The following is a 14,580-nucleotide window of genomic DNA, read 5'->3' on the forward strand; positions in this document are numbered from 1 at the left end:
ATTTGTTGTGTTATTTGCAAGTAGATCTTTGAGAACCCTCACCAACCACTTAAAAACACCCCAAAAGGTGTGCACAGCACCTGCCTCAGTGCCCCCTTAGTGAGTTACCCCACTAGCCAGGAGCTGTGCACCTCTTGGAACTACTTTGACCTATCGGTGTTGGTGTCAAAACCTGCAATCCCACAGATCTACTTGTAAATAATACAATATATATATATATATATATATATATATATATATATATATATAATCTCAAATGCTTTGTTACTATTTAACTTAAAGTCTAATTGGCACTGCGCGAGAGGATAGATATTGGACATTGGGGCCGATTCCTCAAGACTGGCGTAGTTCAAGAGGCACCAAATTCATTAATAGGTGCACGCCAGTTATTGAATTTGGCGCCTCTGCTGAGTGGCGCGCACATCTATGAGCCAGGGACTGGTGAAGCTTTTCTAGTGTACAAAATGACAGCATTTTTAATTAATTTTATGGGAGTGTCGTGTCTTTAAGAACATAGTGGACGCTATGCCACATCTGTAGGGGTTAAATCTCAGCACAGGAGCAATTGGTAAATGATTCCAGTTGTGAACGTGTTCAGTTTATTTGATCTAATAAATGAAGATGTAATCATGGGACATGCCGCTGATGACTGTTTCTGCTTTTCAGTTACATTATAGTTGTAGAGCACGATCTGAGTGTCCTGGACTATCTCTCGGACTTCATCTGCTGCTTGTACGGTGTGCCAAGTGCTTACGGTGTGGTCACTATGCCCTTCAGCGTCAGGGAAGGTAGGTTTTGCTTTGTCAGTGAGGAGTATTGGTATGTTTTGTATGAGTATGGGCAGCCTAGCTAATATTATCGTGAATGCCTATGTCTGGCCGTGCCTATACTGAATGTTTCAGTGCCTTCTATTAACATTAATCATATTGTCACCCCTTTTATCTTTTTTTGCTCTCTATCAGGCATTAACATCTTCTTGGATGGCTATGTTCCCACTGAAAATTTAAGGTTCAGAGACTGCTCTTTGGTGTTCAAGGTAGCTGAAACTGCCACTGAGGAAGAGATCAAGAAGATGTGCATGTACAAGTATCCATCAATGAGAAAACAGATGGGCGAGTTCCAGCTTAAGATTGTTTCTGGAGAGTTCACAGACTCCGAAATCATGGTCATGTTGGGAGAGAATGGTGAGTGGTGTATAAATTCACACGTGGCATTTTCTGTGAAAATATTCTCCTAGTTTTTCCAAAATACATGGACAGGGCAAAGATCCTGAGACAATACTTATGGTCACACCTTGGTATGTGGTAGAATTGGTCTTCTACCTCCCTATTACTTAACAGGAATCTGTCATCAGGTTTTGCTATGTAAACTAGCATCAGGTATGGACAGAGACCCTGATTCCAGAGATATATCACTTAGTTTACTGGATACAGCAGTAATGATGGTCATAGTTTTCTCTGGCACAGATTTAGCAGAGCTCAGTAGTTGAGCTGTGTTTAATCCGCCCCCACACCTTTCTGTGTACATTGAATAGAGATCGGTTGTGGGGATGGGAGCAGGCAAGGTAGGTTAGACTACAAGGCACCAGGCAGCTTGTCCTGTACTGATAATCTTCTGCTGATAAAATCCTGATTCTATTGAAAGGGCAAAAGAGATCTTACCTGCTGAAATCAGTGTCCCTTACCCTGCCTACAAAATGGTGCTCTCATATTATATAAGAAAAACCTGCTGACAGATTTCCTTTAAGGAAAATCAGAAGCCATGAAACACTTGTGAACAGTCGGCGTCTAGCATTGCGGCACAGCCCCATTACTTCCAGTTAATGTGGCACTGACACAGGAATTATATTGTGAAGTAGCTACATTTTCCACCTTTCTGTTTAATGCAGCTAACAGTAAATGTTGTCATTTATTCCATCAGGAACTGGTAAAACCACATTTATCCGAATGCTGGCTGGGAGACTGAAGCCGGATGAAGGAGGTAAGAAACGCTACAGGCGCGCATGTTTATTTTCTATTTCAATTACACTGATGCTTTCGGCATGCCTGATGTTTCTCTCTGAACACTATGGTTTTCATTTCTGTATTTTGAATTCCGAAAACATTGCGGAGCCGCTAATGTCCAGAAACTGCTTTTATGTTGCAGGTGATGTACCCGTTCTTAATGTGAGCTACAAACCCCAGAAGATCAGTCCAAAATCAACAGTAAGTGTTCTCCTGCCTGAAAATGCTAAATAGAGGTGTCTGCATCGTTTTAAGATGGATTCCTGTTAGTCATACTCGAAAATTGGTTTGAGCAATTAACATTAATCATCTTTTTTTTACTGATCTTAATTTTGTCTTTTTTTTTAGGTGGGTGGGGTAAGGAGGGGAGGTTGCATATTTGTAACACCTTTATTTTTGTGTGTAATCTGTGCACAACCATGCTAATAATTTCAAGTCATTAAATCCCAAACATCAGATATTATTTGTAAGGAGCAGGCTCAGTAGCTAAGCTCGCTCTACATGCTGCTGATGTCATCTGTGTGTATTGTTTAATCCTTAAGATACTGCTATCAATAGAAACTGCCTAATGGAAGCCTTGAGGTGTCGGTAGGGGGATCTTTCTGTGTACCACCCAACAGCAGCCGAATGAAAATGTGCAGAAGGTTTGGCAGCTGAGGGCCCAATGGAAACCCTGCCATCCTAGGATTTCTATCCAGCTCAGGAAGGGCACGACTTACTGCAATACACAAGTATTGTAGTGTTCTAGAAGTGACCTATAAGGGATTTTCTCCTTTCAGAGAATGTTCGTCTTCAGCTGCAGTTTGTTATAAAATCAGACACGGCCCTTGACTCGCCCTCCCTGAGCTGAGCACCAAGTCTCTGGCGCTGCTCTTGGTGTCTGGTGTTGGCTGCGGCACTGACGTCCGGTTGGCAGCCAATCTATGTCCTTAGCGGCTTCTCTGAGGGGGACGTCTTATCTTCACATCTTCAAAGCAACATCAATTTTTCAGTTTTTGAAGGAACTCGGCAGCTAGGTTGTTCCACATATATTGGCGAACTGACCACAGATCTTCTGCAGATGTAGGCTTATGTAAATTCTTCTGTCTCTTCATAGTAATTCCTTTCAGACTTGATTATGTTGAGATCAGGTCTCTGTTGGGGCCATGCCATCTTCCAGGACTATTCCTACTTTATGCTGAAGATAGTTCCTGGTAACATTTTCGGTATCTATTGGGTTGTTGTCTTGCTGCAGAATTAATTTGGAGGCATTTTGTTTACTCCTTGATGGTATTGCATAATGAATAAGTATATGCCTTTCTCAGTATTGAGGATACCACCAACCTTGACCAAATCCCCATCTCCTTTTGTTGAAATGCAGCCCCAAACTTTCAAGGAGCCACCACCATGCTTCACTGTTGCCTGCAGATAATCATTTTTGTTTTGCTCTACAGCCCTTTCTGTTACAGCCAGATATTTCACGTTTTGACTGTTCAGTTCAGAGCACCTGCAGCCAGTTTTCTGCATTTGTTCCAATGTTTTTGCACATAATTGAGTCACTTGGCCTTGTGATTAGGTATTGCTTTTTATCCGTAATACTTCCAAGAAAACCACTTCTGGACAGACTTCTTAGAACAATAGATGGGTGTAGCTTTTCCCCACTTGTTTTTGCTGCCAATTCTCTATTGATGGCAGTGCTGGACATCTGATCTCAAAGGGATGTTAGCTCAATCTTTCTATTGCTGCACTGTTTCCTTGGCCAACCACTGCATCTACAGTCCTGAACATTGCTTATTTCTTGTAGTCCTCAATGCTGGAAATTACAGGCAGATATTGATTCATCATGAAATACCATCAGGGAGCAGTGAACATTAATTCTGCCGCAGAACAACGACCCCACATATACAGCCAATGTCATAGCATAAAGAAGAACAAGGAGTCCTGGAAGTGATGAGAGAGCCCTGATCCTCAACATTGAGTCTGTCAGGAATTACATGAAGAAACAGAAGGATTTGCATAAGTCTACATTCATAGAACATCTGTGGTTAGTTCTCCAAGATGTTTGGAACAGTCTCCCTGCCAAGTTCCTTCCAAGACTATGCAAGTGTACCTAGAACAATTAATGGTTTCATGTGGTTTTGAAGGCAAAAGGATGATCACACCAAATATTGATTTTTGATTAAGATTTCTCTTTGGTTCATTCACTTTGCATGTTAATTGATACAAATGAAAAAACAGAACTAGTATTCCAATATTTTTCCACAGCTGTCTAAATGTTTTGTACAGTACGGTGTCATATATTAAACTGCGACTCCATAGATTTCCACCTGGTCGAACCTGAACCGTTTGTAACTATGATTATGGGTATCGCCTGCTCGTGACTGTTGTACTAAAAAATGAATAAGTACTCAATTTTCTGTTTCTCATAATAGGGATCTGTCCGCCAGTTGTTGCATGAAAAGATCCGAGATGCCTACACACACCCTCAATTTGTCACAGATGTGATGAAGCCAATGCAGATTGAAAATATTATTGATCAAGAGGTAAAAAAAAAAAATACGGTAGTAACATTTTGTCAGCAAATGAAAATTATTAACAAAAAAACAATGTTATTTTTCACCAGACTGATCTAATGTTTCTGTTGTAATGACAGGTCCAAACCTTGTCTGGGGGAGAGTTGCAGCGTGTGGCTTTAGCCCTGTGTCTGGGTAAACCCGCAGACGTGTACCTTATTGATGAGCCTTCAGCGTACCTCGACTCTGAACAGCGTCTCACAGCTGCCAGAGTGATCAAGCGGTAATGTACACTTGGGTTATTCACAAGAGATCGATTGGACTCTTCTTATTTGAAAATGAGACTGAAGATAAATTTGATTGATTCACCATTTCAATGCCACAATTCTGATGTTTTAATCTGAACCATGAATTCAATTTAGCATTTCTCCATGGGGGCAGACTGGACATCACAGCAGAGGCGCGCTGCCGTCACCACTCAGAAACAGGCCATCATCAGGCGGCTGGGCCAACCTCTGCTCTACTCTACATGTGCCATTGGGTACTTCACCACCTGCTCAGTATGTGCTCCTTGCTCTCCGCCCTATTACTTTCTATGCTCACTGACCATGCACATCCAACTACAAAGTGAAGTGATACACTGGCTCTCTTTCCGGCTCATAACTTCTCACATAGCTTGCAGTGGAGCGCACTGTCAGCGCACATGGAAATTAACCCCTTTACCCCCAAGGGTGGTTTGCACGTTAATGACCAGGCCAATTTTTACAATTCTGACCACTGTCCCTTTATGAGGTTATAACTCCGAAACGCTTCAACGGATCCTGGTAATTCTGACATTGTTTTCTCGTGACATATTGTACTTCATGATAGTGGTAAAATTTCTTTGATAGTACCTGCGTTTATTTGTGAAAAAAACGGAAATTTGGCGAAAATTTTGAAAATTTCGCAATTTTCAAACTTTGAATTTTTATGCAATTAAATCACAGAGATATGTCACACAAAATACTTAATAAGTAACATTTCCCACATGTCTCCTTTACATCAGCATAATTTTGGAACCAATTTTTTTTTTGTTAGGGAGTTATAAGGGTTAAAAGTTGACCAGCAATTTCTCATTTTTACAACACCATTTTTTTTTAGGGACCACGTCTCATTTGAAGTCATTTTGAGGGGTCTATATGATAGAAAATGCCCAAGTGTGACACCATTCTAAAAACTGCACCCCTCAAGGTGCTCAAAACCACATTCAAGAAGTTTATTAACCCTTCAGGTGTTTAATAGGAATTTTTGGAATGTTTAAATAAAAATGAACATTTAACTTTTTTACACAAAAAATTTACTTCAGCTCCAATTTGTTTTATTTTACCAAGGGTAACAGGAGAAATTGGACCCAAAAAGTTGTTGTCCAATTTGTCCTGAGTACGGTGATACCCCATATGTGGCAGTAAACCACTGTTTGGGCGCATGGGAGAGCTCGGAAGGGAAGGAGCGCTATTTGACTTTTCAATGCAAAATTGACAGGAATTGAGATGGGACGCCATGTTGCGTTTGGAGAGCCACTGATGTGCCTAAACATTGAAACCCCCCACAAGTGACACCATTTTGGAAAGTAGACCCCCTAAGGAACTTATCTGGATGTGTGGTGAGCACTTTGACCCACCAAGTGCTTCACAGAAGTTTATAATGCAGAACCGTAAAAATAAAAAATTATATTTTTTCACAAAAATTATATTTTTGCCCCCAATTTTTTATTTTTCCAAGGGTAAGAGAAGAAATTGGACCTCAAAAGTTGTTGTCCAATTTGTCCCGAGTACGCTGATACCCCATATGTGGCAGTAAACCACTGTTTGGGCGCATGGGAGAGCTCGGAAGGGAAGGAGCGCCGTTTGACTTTTCAATGCAAAATTGACAGGAATTGAGATGGGACGCCATGTTGCGTTTGGAGAGCCACTGATGTGCCTAAACATTGAAACCCCCCACAAGTGACACCATTTTGGAAAGTAGACCCCCTAAGGAACTTATCTGGATGTGTGGTGAGCACTTTGACCCACCAAGGGCTTCACAGAAGTTTATAATGCAGAGCCATAAAAATAAAACAAAATTTTTTTCCCACAAAAATTATTTTTTAGCCCCCAGTTTTGTATTTTCCCTAGGGTAACAGGAGAAATTGGACCCCAAAAGTTGTTGTCCAATTTGTCCTGAGTACGCTGATACCCCATATGTGGGGGGGAACCACCGTTTGGGCGCATGGGAGGGTTCGGAAGGGAAGGAGCGCCATTTGGAATGCAGACTTAGATGGAATGGTCTGCAGGCGTCACATTGCGTTTGCAGAGCCCCTAATGTACCTAAACAGTAGAAACCCCCCACAAGTGACACCATTTTGGAAAGTAGACCCCCTAAGGAACTCATCTTGATGTGTTGTGAGAGCTTTGAACCCCCAAGTATTTCACTACAGTTTATAACGCAGAGCCATGCAAATAAAAAATATTTTTTTTTCCACAAAAATTATATTTTAGCCCCCAGTTTTGTATTTTTCCAAGGTTAGCAGGAGAAATTGGACCCTAAATGTTGTTGTCCAATTTGTCCTGAGTACGCTGATACCCGATATGTGGGGGGGAACCACCGTTTGGGCGCATGGGAGGGCTCGGAAGGGAAGGAGCATCATTTGGAATGCAGACTTAGATGGATTGGTCTGCAGGCGTCACATTGCGTTTGCAGAGCCCCTAATGTACCTAAACAGTAGAAACCCCCCACAAGTGACCCCATATTGGAAACTAGACCCCTCAATGAACTTATCTAGATGTGTTGTGAGAACTTTGAACCCCCAAGTGTTTCACTACAGTTTATAACGCAGAGCCGTGAAAATAAAAAATCTTTTTGTTTTCCCACAAAAATTATTTTTTAGCCCCCAGTTTTGTATTTTCCCAAGGGTAACAGGAGAAATTGGTCCACAAAAGTTGTTGTCCAATTTGTCCTGAGTACGCTGATACCCCATATGTTGGGGTAAACCCCTGTTTGGGCACACAGGAGAGCTCGGAAGGGAAGGAGCACTGTTTTACTTTTTCAACGCAGAATTGGCTGGAATTGAGATCGGACGCCATGTCGTGTTTGGAGAGCCCCTGATGTGCCGAAACAGTGGAAACCCCCCAATTATAACTGAAACCCTAATCTAAACACACCCCTAACCCTAATTCCAACGGTAACCCTAACCACACCTCTAACCCTGACACACCCCTAACCCTAATCCCAACCCTATTCCCAACTGTAAATGTAATCTAAACCCTAACTTTAGCCCCAACCCTAACTGTAGCCCCAACCCTAACCCTAGCCCTAACCCTAGCCCTAATGGGAAAATGGAAATAAATACATTTTTTTTTATTTTTCCCTAACTAAGGGGGTGATGAAGGGGGGTTTGATTTACTTTTATAGCGAGTTTTTTAGCGGATTTTTATGATTGGCAGCCGTCACACACTGAAAGACCCTTTTTATTGCAAAAAATATTTTTTGCAATACCACATTTTGAGAGCTATAATTTTTCCATATTTTGGTCCACAGAGTCATGTGAGGTCTTGTTTTTTGCGGGACGAGTTGACGTTTTTATTGAAAACATTTTTGGGCACGTGACATTTTTTTATCGCTTTTTATTCCGATTTTTGTGAGGAAGAATGACCAAAAGCCAGCTGTTCATGAATTTCTATTGGGGGAGGCGTTTATACCGTTCCGCGTTTGGTAAAATGGATAAATCAGTTTTATTCTTCGGGTCAGTACGATTACAGCGATACCTCATTTATATCATTTTTTTATGGTTTGGTGCTTTTATACGATAAAAACTATTTTACAGAAAAAATAATAATTTTTGCATCGCTTTATTCTCAGGACTATAACTTTTTTATTTTTTTGCTGATGATGCTGTATGGCGGCTCTTTTTTTGCGGGACAATATGACGCTTTCAGCGGTACCATGGTTATTTATATCTGTCCTTTTGATCGCGTGTTATTCCACTTTTTGTTCGGCGGTATGATAATAAAGCGTTGTTTTTTGCCTCTTTTTTTTTTTTCTTACGGTGTTTACTGAAGGGGTTAACTAGTGGGACAGTTTTATAGGTCGGGTCGTTACGGACGCGGCGATACTAAATATGTGTACTTTTATTGGTTTTTCTTTTTTATTTAGATGAAGAAATGTATTTATGGGAATAATATTTTTTTTTTTTTTTCATTATTTTGGAATATTTTTTTTTATTTTTTTTACACATTTGGAAAAAATTTTTTTTACTTTTTTACTTTGTCCCAGGGGGGGACATCACAGATCAGTGATCTGACAGTTTGCACAGCACTCTGTCAGATCACTGATCTGACATGCAGCGCTGCAGCCTTCACAGTGCCTGCTCTGAGCAGGCTCTGTGAAGCCACCTCCCTCCCTGCAGGACCCGGATCCGCGGCCATCTTGGATCCGGGGCTCGAGCAGGGAGGGAGGTGAGGAGACCCTCGCAGCAACGCGATCACATCGCGTTGCTGCGGGGGGCTCAGGGAAGCCCGCAGGGAGCCCCCTCCCTGCGCGGTGCTTCCCTGCACCGCCGGCACATCGCGATCATCTTTGATCGCGGTGTGCCAGGGGTTAATGTGCCGGGGGCAGTCCGTGACCGCTCCTGGCACATAGTGCCGGATGTCAGCTGCGATAAGCAGCTGACACTCGGCCGCGCTCCCCCCCGTGAGCGCGGCCGATCGGCTATGACGTACTATCCCGTCCAGGGTCAGATAAGCCCAGGGCACCTCGACGGGATAGTACGTCTAAGGTCACAGAGGGGTTAATAGAGCAGCGAGAAGGGAGCTCAAACTGAGCATGTGTCCGAAATGACAACTGTCACATGCTCCGTAGAGCAGAGACTAGCCCAACCTCTTGATGACGACCTGTTTCAAGGCGGTGACAGCAGCTACGGCCGTGACCACATTCCCGCCTCCTGATGACATCCTGTTTGACAATCCACAGTGCATGCTGGGAGACTCGAAAGAAAAGTCAGCACATGTAAGAAAGAATAACAGTAATTTAGAGTTGAAGTAGCGGTAGGGCATTATTGATTGAAGTAAGTGAGAAAAGTTTTTTTTTTTTTTTTTTTTTTTTTTTATTATTTAAATTGTTAGGCATGTAAAATGAAAGGATAGGTCATCAATATCTGATCGGTCTTGGTCCGGCACCCCTGCCAATCAGCTGTTGTTAGTGGCCGAGGGTCGGAAGTACTCACTTGCGGAGCTGGTTTTCTTCTGATAGTGCTGGGGGCTTGGTACTGCACATCCGCCTTCTATTCAAATCAATGGGAAGTGAATGTGCATTGTGTGCGGCAGCCTCAATCATAAGACTGCCAGCTACGCAAGTGATTAACTGGCAGCTGCCAACGCCAATAACTGCTGGTGAGCACTGTGATGAAGATTTCTGCTCTATTTTGCATTGATTTCTGGTGTAAAATACAGTGAATCTGTTTGGCCATGTTTGCTGATGTCTCCCAACAAAAACCTTGTTGTGTAAATGTTTTCTCACTCTTTATTGTAGATTTATACTACACGCCAAGAAGACCGCCTTTATTGTGGAGCACGATTTTATAATGGCCACTTACCTTGCTGACCGTGTCATCGTTTTCGATGGTATCCCTTCTAAAGACACTATGGCAAACAGGTAACATTCATTTATTTTCTTGCTTGTTCTATTCTTATATTGTTAATGTTTACTTATAAAAAGCACATTTTCTTTAACAGCCCCCAAACTCTTCTTGCTGGTATGAACAAGTTTTTGTCTCAGCTGGAAATCACGTTTAGGAGAGATCCCAACAATTACAGACCAAGAATAAACAAGCATAATTCTATTAAGGTAAGAATACTGTGGGGCGCAGGAACGTCCATATTGCAGAAAAAGGTTTGGGTTGGTCTCACTCTCAACTTTTCTGAAAAAACATACCTCGTCAAGATGTTACATTGTAGAAATATACAGCAATCTACCATCAAATTCTTGTGGTTTTTGGTCAGTCCCATTAAATGGAACAGATGCTGACTGAGGAATCTACTAGAATTAATAGTTAAACAGCTTGACAGAAAATACAATTGGCCACATTTATCAAAAATGGTATAATTTGTACCAAATCTTTACTGTATCATTGATTATGAAACACTGCTGCGTTTCAGAGAGAAGTGTATTTGAAAAGTCACTGGTTGAAAGAGCTGCACGTATGGCTGGTTGGATATAGCCAGGTCCCCGGCGGTTTCTCCCTGCCTGCTCCCCTTGAGAGTGAAAGGTCTCTCCCTGTGTGCATGGACTCCGCGGACAGGACTGTCTGTCTAGTCTCTTATCAATAAGTGCCCTGTTGCCTTTAAGGCTAGGTTCACATTGCGTTAACAGCAGCCCGTTCAACGCATACGTTAACGGGCTGCTGTTAACACAAGTGCTGGTTTTGCAGCGTGCTAGCGCAGATAGAGCATCTGCTAGCTCTATCTGCGCTAGCGCTGACGGACCCGGAAACGCTGCAGCCTGCGTCTCGGGGTCCGTCACTCAATGGCCCACAATGGGCGTGCGCTAGCGATGCGTCCGACATTGCTTTCAATGGCGGCATTAACGGACTACGTTACACCACGTTATGCTGCGGTGTAACGTAGTCCGTTTAACGGAGGCGTAGAACGCAATGTGAACCCAGCCTAACTTATTTCACCCTGCCGTACATGTATGTCAAGGTTAGGATATGCGCATGGAACAGGCTCAGAAGCTTTCCCTCCTCCATAGCCAACATTTGCTCACAAATGCATTGATCAGCACTGGTCACAATCCCTGGTTTTTAACTATTTAAGTGCAATTGTCGATTACTGACAGAGGCACTTAAATTGCTTGTATGCACGCTCAGTGGGGTCCTCAAGGCCCCTGCAATGCGATTGCAGAGAACTGATGAGTTAACATCTCTACCATATTGGCTCTCCTCTGAAGCTAGTTCAGCTACAGGCTGAGTTTTTAAAGCGGGTTCATTTTTAACCTTATACTGTGGAATTGCAATATATACTATAAGCAATGAAACAGTAGCAGGTTAAAGTCCCCTAAGGGAACTAAAAAATATAATATGTCTATATATATCCTATCTTTTCCCAATTTTTAAATGTATTTTAAATTTTTAAATAAAAATATGCTTATAATTGATATCATTGTCTATAAGATTGGTCTATCGAAATATAAAATTATTTAAAACATATTGTGATTTTTCAGTAATTTCGGCTTCCCTCAAAAATGCTCTGGACAGCTGATTTTCCAGGACAACACGTGTGTGTATCCCAAAATGATAGCAATTTTTACAATGTGAAAAAGAACTATTGGTCTCGCATAAATAATACTGACCTGGAGAATCATCACAGTTAACATAACCTGAAAAACTAATGCAAAATTAGTTGTTTTTTTCTTCACTATTTCATTCCACTTGGACTTTGTTTTTCCTGTTTTCGGTATATGATATGGTATAATGAGTGGTGTCATTCAAATCTACATGTCTTGCAAAAAAAAAAACCTTCCTACAGTTATCGACAGAAACATAAGTCCCTTTACACCCTGTGTGTGTTAATTTGTCAGTATTGCAATAATGGCATACTGAGAAATCTATTAAGATGGGCCTCTATGGCACACAGCCATGACATGGAAGGGCTAGAGGTCTTTTTCGGGTAACAATTCATTGTAGGCTGTTGATAGATGAAAAGGTTACCAAGCGAACCCCATCGTTTCATGGTTATTATTGATCAGATCCCAGCCTCTTATCATCTTTCCCATGTGTTGCACTTAGTCAAAGACACACTAACAGACGGAGTTTACGTGTACAGCGTTCTGTGCTTACTAGACCCAGAAGATGGCGTAAATGTACATTATTCTATGTGGAAGGCTTATAGTGCAATAAAGAGGAGCAGAACAATTGTACGGAGGTCTGTGCACTATTTTGACGGTATATTGCAGTGAGGGAGATGAGACCGTTCCAGTGCATCGGTGTTTTAGTAGTAATCTATTTGTTGTCACTTGGTTTTATTACATCAGATTATTGCGCTAGTGAAATACAAATCACCACTTCGTCGACAGGAGAAAAGATATTCTGTTCTTCATTTTTTTTCTGTTGCCGATTTAATTTTTTTTCTTAAATTTCAGGATGTGGATCAGAAGAAGAGTGGAAACTATTTTTTCTTAGATGACTAAAGCAGATTAGAAAGCTCTTCTGCTCCATCTTCTAAATTTGAAACTTACTGTATGAAGCCCTATGGCTTTTCTAAAGACCCAGAGGAATCTCCATGCTGCATTGTGCTACAGTGTAAATGTCCAGTGCGATCACCCAAAACTACTGCCTGGCAAGGAAAAGGGATTTGTCATTCATTCCTTATTTGTGCAACAATGCTCATTGTACAGATTGGTTAAACTGTATTTCTCTAAAATATGGTTTTTAAAATGCTGCCATCAGATGTACAATCTCATTTTAAAGAACATAAATCTGTTAAGGTGTTAAACGACAAATAAACACCCACGTAAAAGTGGCCTGTCGCTTCTATTCTTGTTTGACTTCATGTGATCATTCCCAACAACTCTGACAAGAAAATGGTAAATGTTCAGCGATCATCTGTTTCCACTTTTAACATTTTCCTTACTGTTTCTATATCACTTCTGCTAGCACTAGATATGAATGGTGTCGGGTTTTTTTTTTTCACACAAAAAAATAAACCAGCATGATATTGATATTGCTACAAAATGACCTACGTATCAACTTAAAGGGAACCTGTCACCCCCCCAGGGCGTTTTTAAGTAAAAGAGCCACCTTCAGCAGCACTGGACGGCTGCGAGGCGCTTGAGTCACGGAGAAATCCTACCTCCCTGACTCAATAGAGGTATGGCGCCAAATTTATAAAAGTGATTATTTCAGCATTCCTAGGGATGCTAAACATAAAAGCCACCTTCACAGAATGCAGCCTTAGTGCTGCTGAAGGTGGCTCTGTTACTTAAAAAAACGCCGTGGGGGAGGTGACCGGTTCCCTTTAAAGACCATAAAAGCAATTTTAAAACCCAATCTGGATATAATGCTGGAATCCCGGCATATGACTCTTGATTTAATCAGCCGTCATGCCTTTAACAGCCACGGGTGGAGGGGAGCACTGTCTGCAGCTGTTAACATGTTAAATCCCGCTGTTAATCTCTTGACAGTAGCATTTACTACAAGCATACATTCCACTCTCCTGCTAGTGCTGCAAGTGAACTTGTTAGCTTGCTAGGTAGGATCCTATGCTGTTTGAAATCGATCTTCCAGAATCTAACTAGACTGTGCAAAAACTGTTGCTGTCCCAGGAGGCCCCATTTTCTAATCTAAATCGTTTGTGATACAACTTTCAGTCACAGATCAGAAGGCCAGATTTCCACTTAAAAAATCATTAGACCTGATATATGGGTGCAGCCAGCAGACCTAATTAACTAATCCAAATAGTTTGTGATAAAACTGTGTTTATTCAAACATCTATGACATCACCACCTGAGAGAGGTGGCAGGGGCAGCCAAGGACTCTGACCCTGAGAAACTTGCTCCTCTTAGGGTACCGTCACACTATACGATTTACCTACGATCACGACCAGCGATATGACCTGGCCGTGATCGTAGGTAAATCGTAGTGTGGTCGCTGGGGAGCTGTCACACAGACAGCTCTCCAGCGACCAACGATGCCGAGGTCCCTGGGTAACCAGGGTAAACATCGGGTTCCTAAGCGCAGGACCGCGCTTAGTAACCCGATGTTTACCCTGGTTACAAGCGTAAAACTAAAAAAAAACAAACAGCACATACTTACATTCTGGTGTCCGTCAGGTCCCTTGCCGTCTGCTTCCCGCACTGTGACTGCCGGCCGTAAAGTGAAAGCAGAGCACAGCGGCTGTGCTTTCACTTTACGGCCGGCAGTCAGTGAGTGCGGGAAGCAGACGGCAAGGGACCTGACGGACACCAGAATGTAAGTATGTGCTGTTTGTTTTTTTTTTTAGTTTTACGCTTGTAACCAGGGAAAACATCGGGTTACTAAGCGCGGCCCTGCGCTTAGTTACCCGATGTTTACCCTG

General features: G+C 42.0%; 1 protein-coding gene across 1 annotated transcript in view; it reads left to right on the plus strand.

Moving 5' to 3' along the window:
• The window catches only part of ABCE1 (ATP binding cassette subfamily E member 1), a 48,926-nt gene extending 35,886 nt beyond the window's left edge, over positions 1-13,040 (plus strand). Inside the window, exons 10-18 of the mRNA XM_069744022.1 lie at positions 667-788; positions 963-1,184; positions 1,921-1,980; positions 2,146-2,204; positions 4,415-4,525; positions 4,636-4,778; positions 10,040-10,162; positions 10,243-10,354; positions 12,647-13,040. Coding sequence (XP_069600123.1) covers positions 667-788; positions 963-1,184; positions 1,921-1,980; positions 2,146-2,204; positions 4,415-4,525; positions 4,636-4,778; positions 10,040-10,162; positions 10,243-10,354; positions 12,647-12,694 — 1,000 coding nt within the window. The 3' untranslated portion in view covers positions 12,695-13,040. The remainder of the gene's footprint in view (positions 1-666; positions 789-962; positions 1,185-1,920; positions 1,981-2,145; positions 2,205-4,414; positions 4,526-4,635; positions 4,779-10,039; positions 10,163-10,242; positions 10,355-12,646) is intronic.
• Positions 13,041-14,580: the final 1,540 nt, after the last annotated feature.

The sequence above is a fragment of the Ranitomeya imitator genome, chromosome 1, assembly GCF_032444005.1.
Source record: "Ranitomeya imitator isolate aRanImi1 chromosome 1, aRanImi1.pri, whole genome shotgun sequence".
Taxonomy (NCBI): domain Eukaryota; kingdom Metazoa; phylum Chordata; class Amphibia; order Anura; family Dendrobatidae; genus Ranitomeya; species Ranitomeya imitator.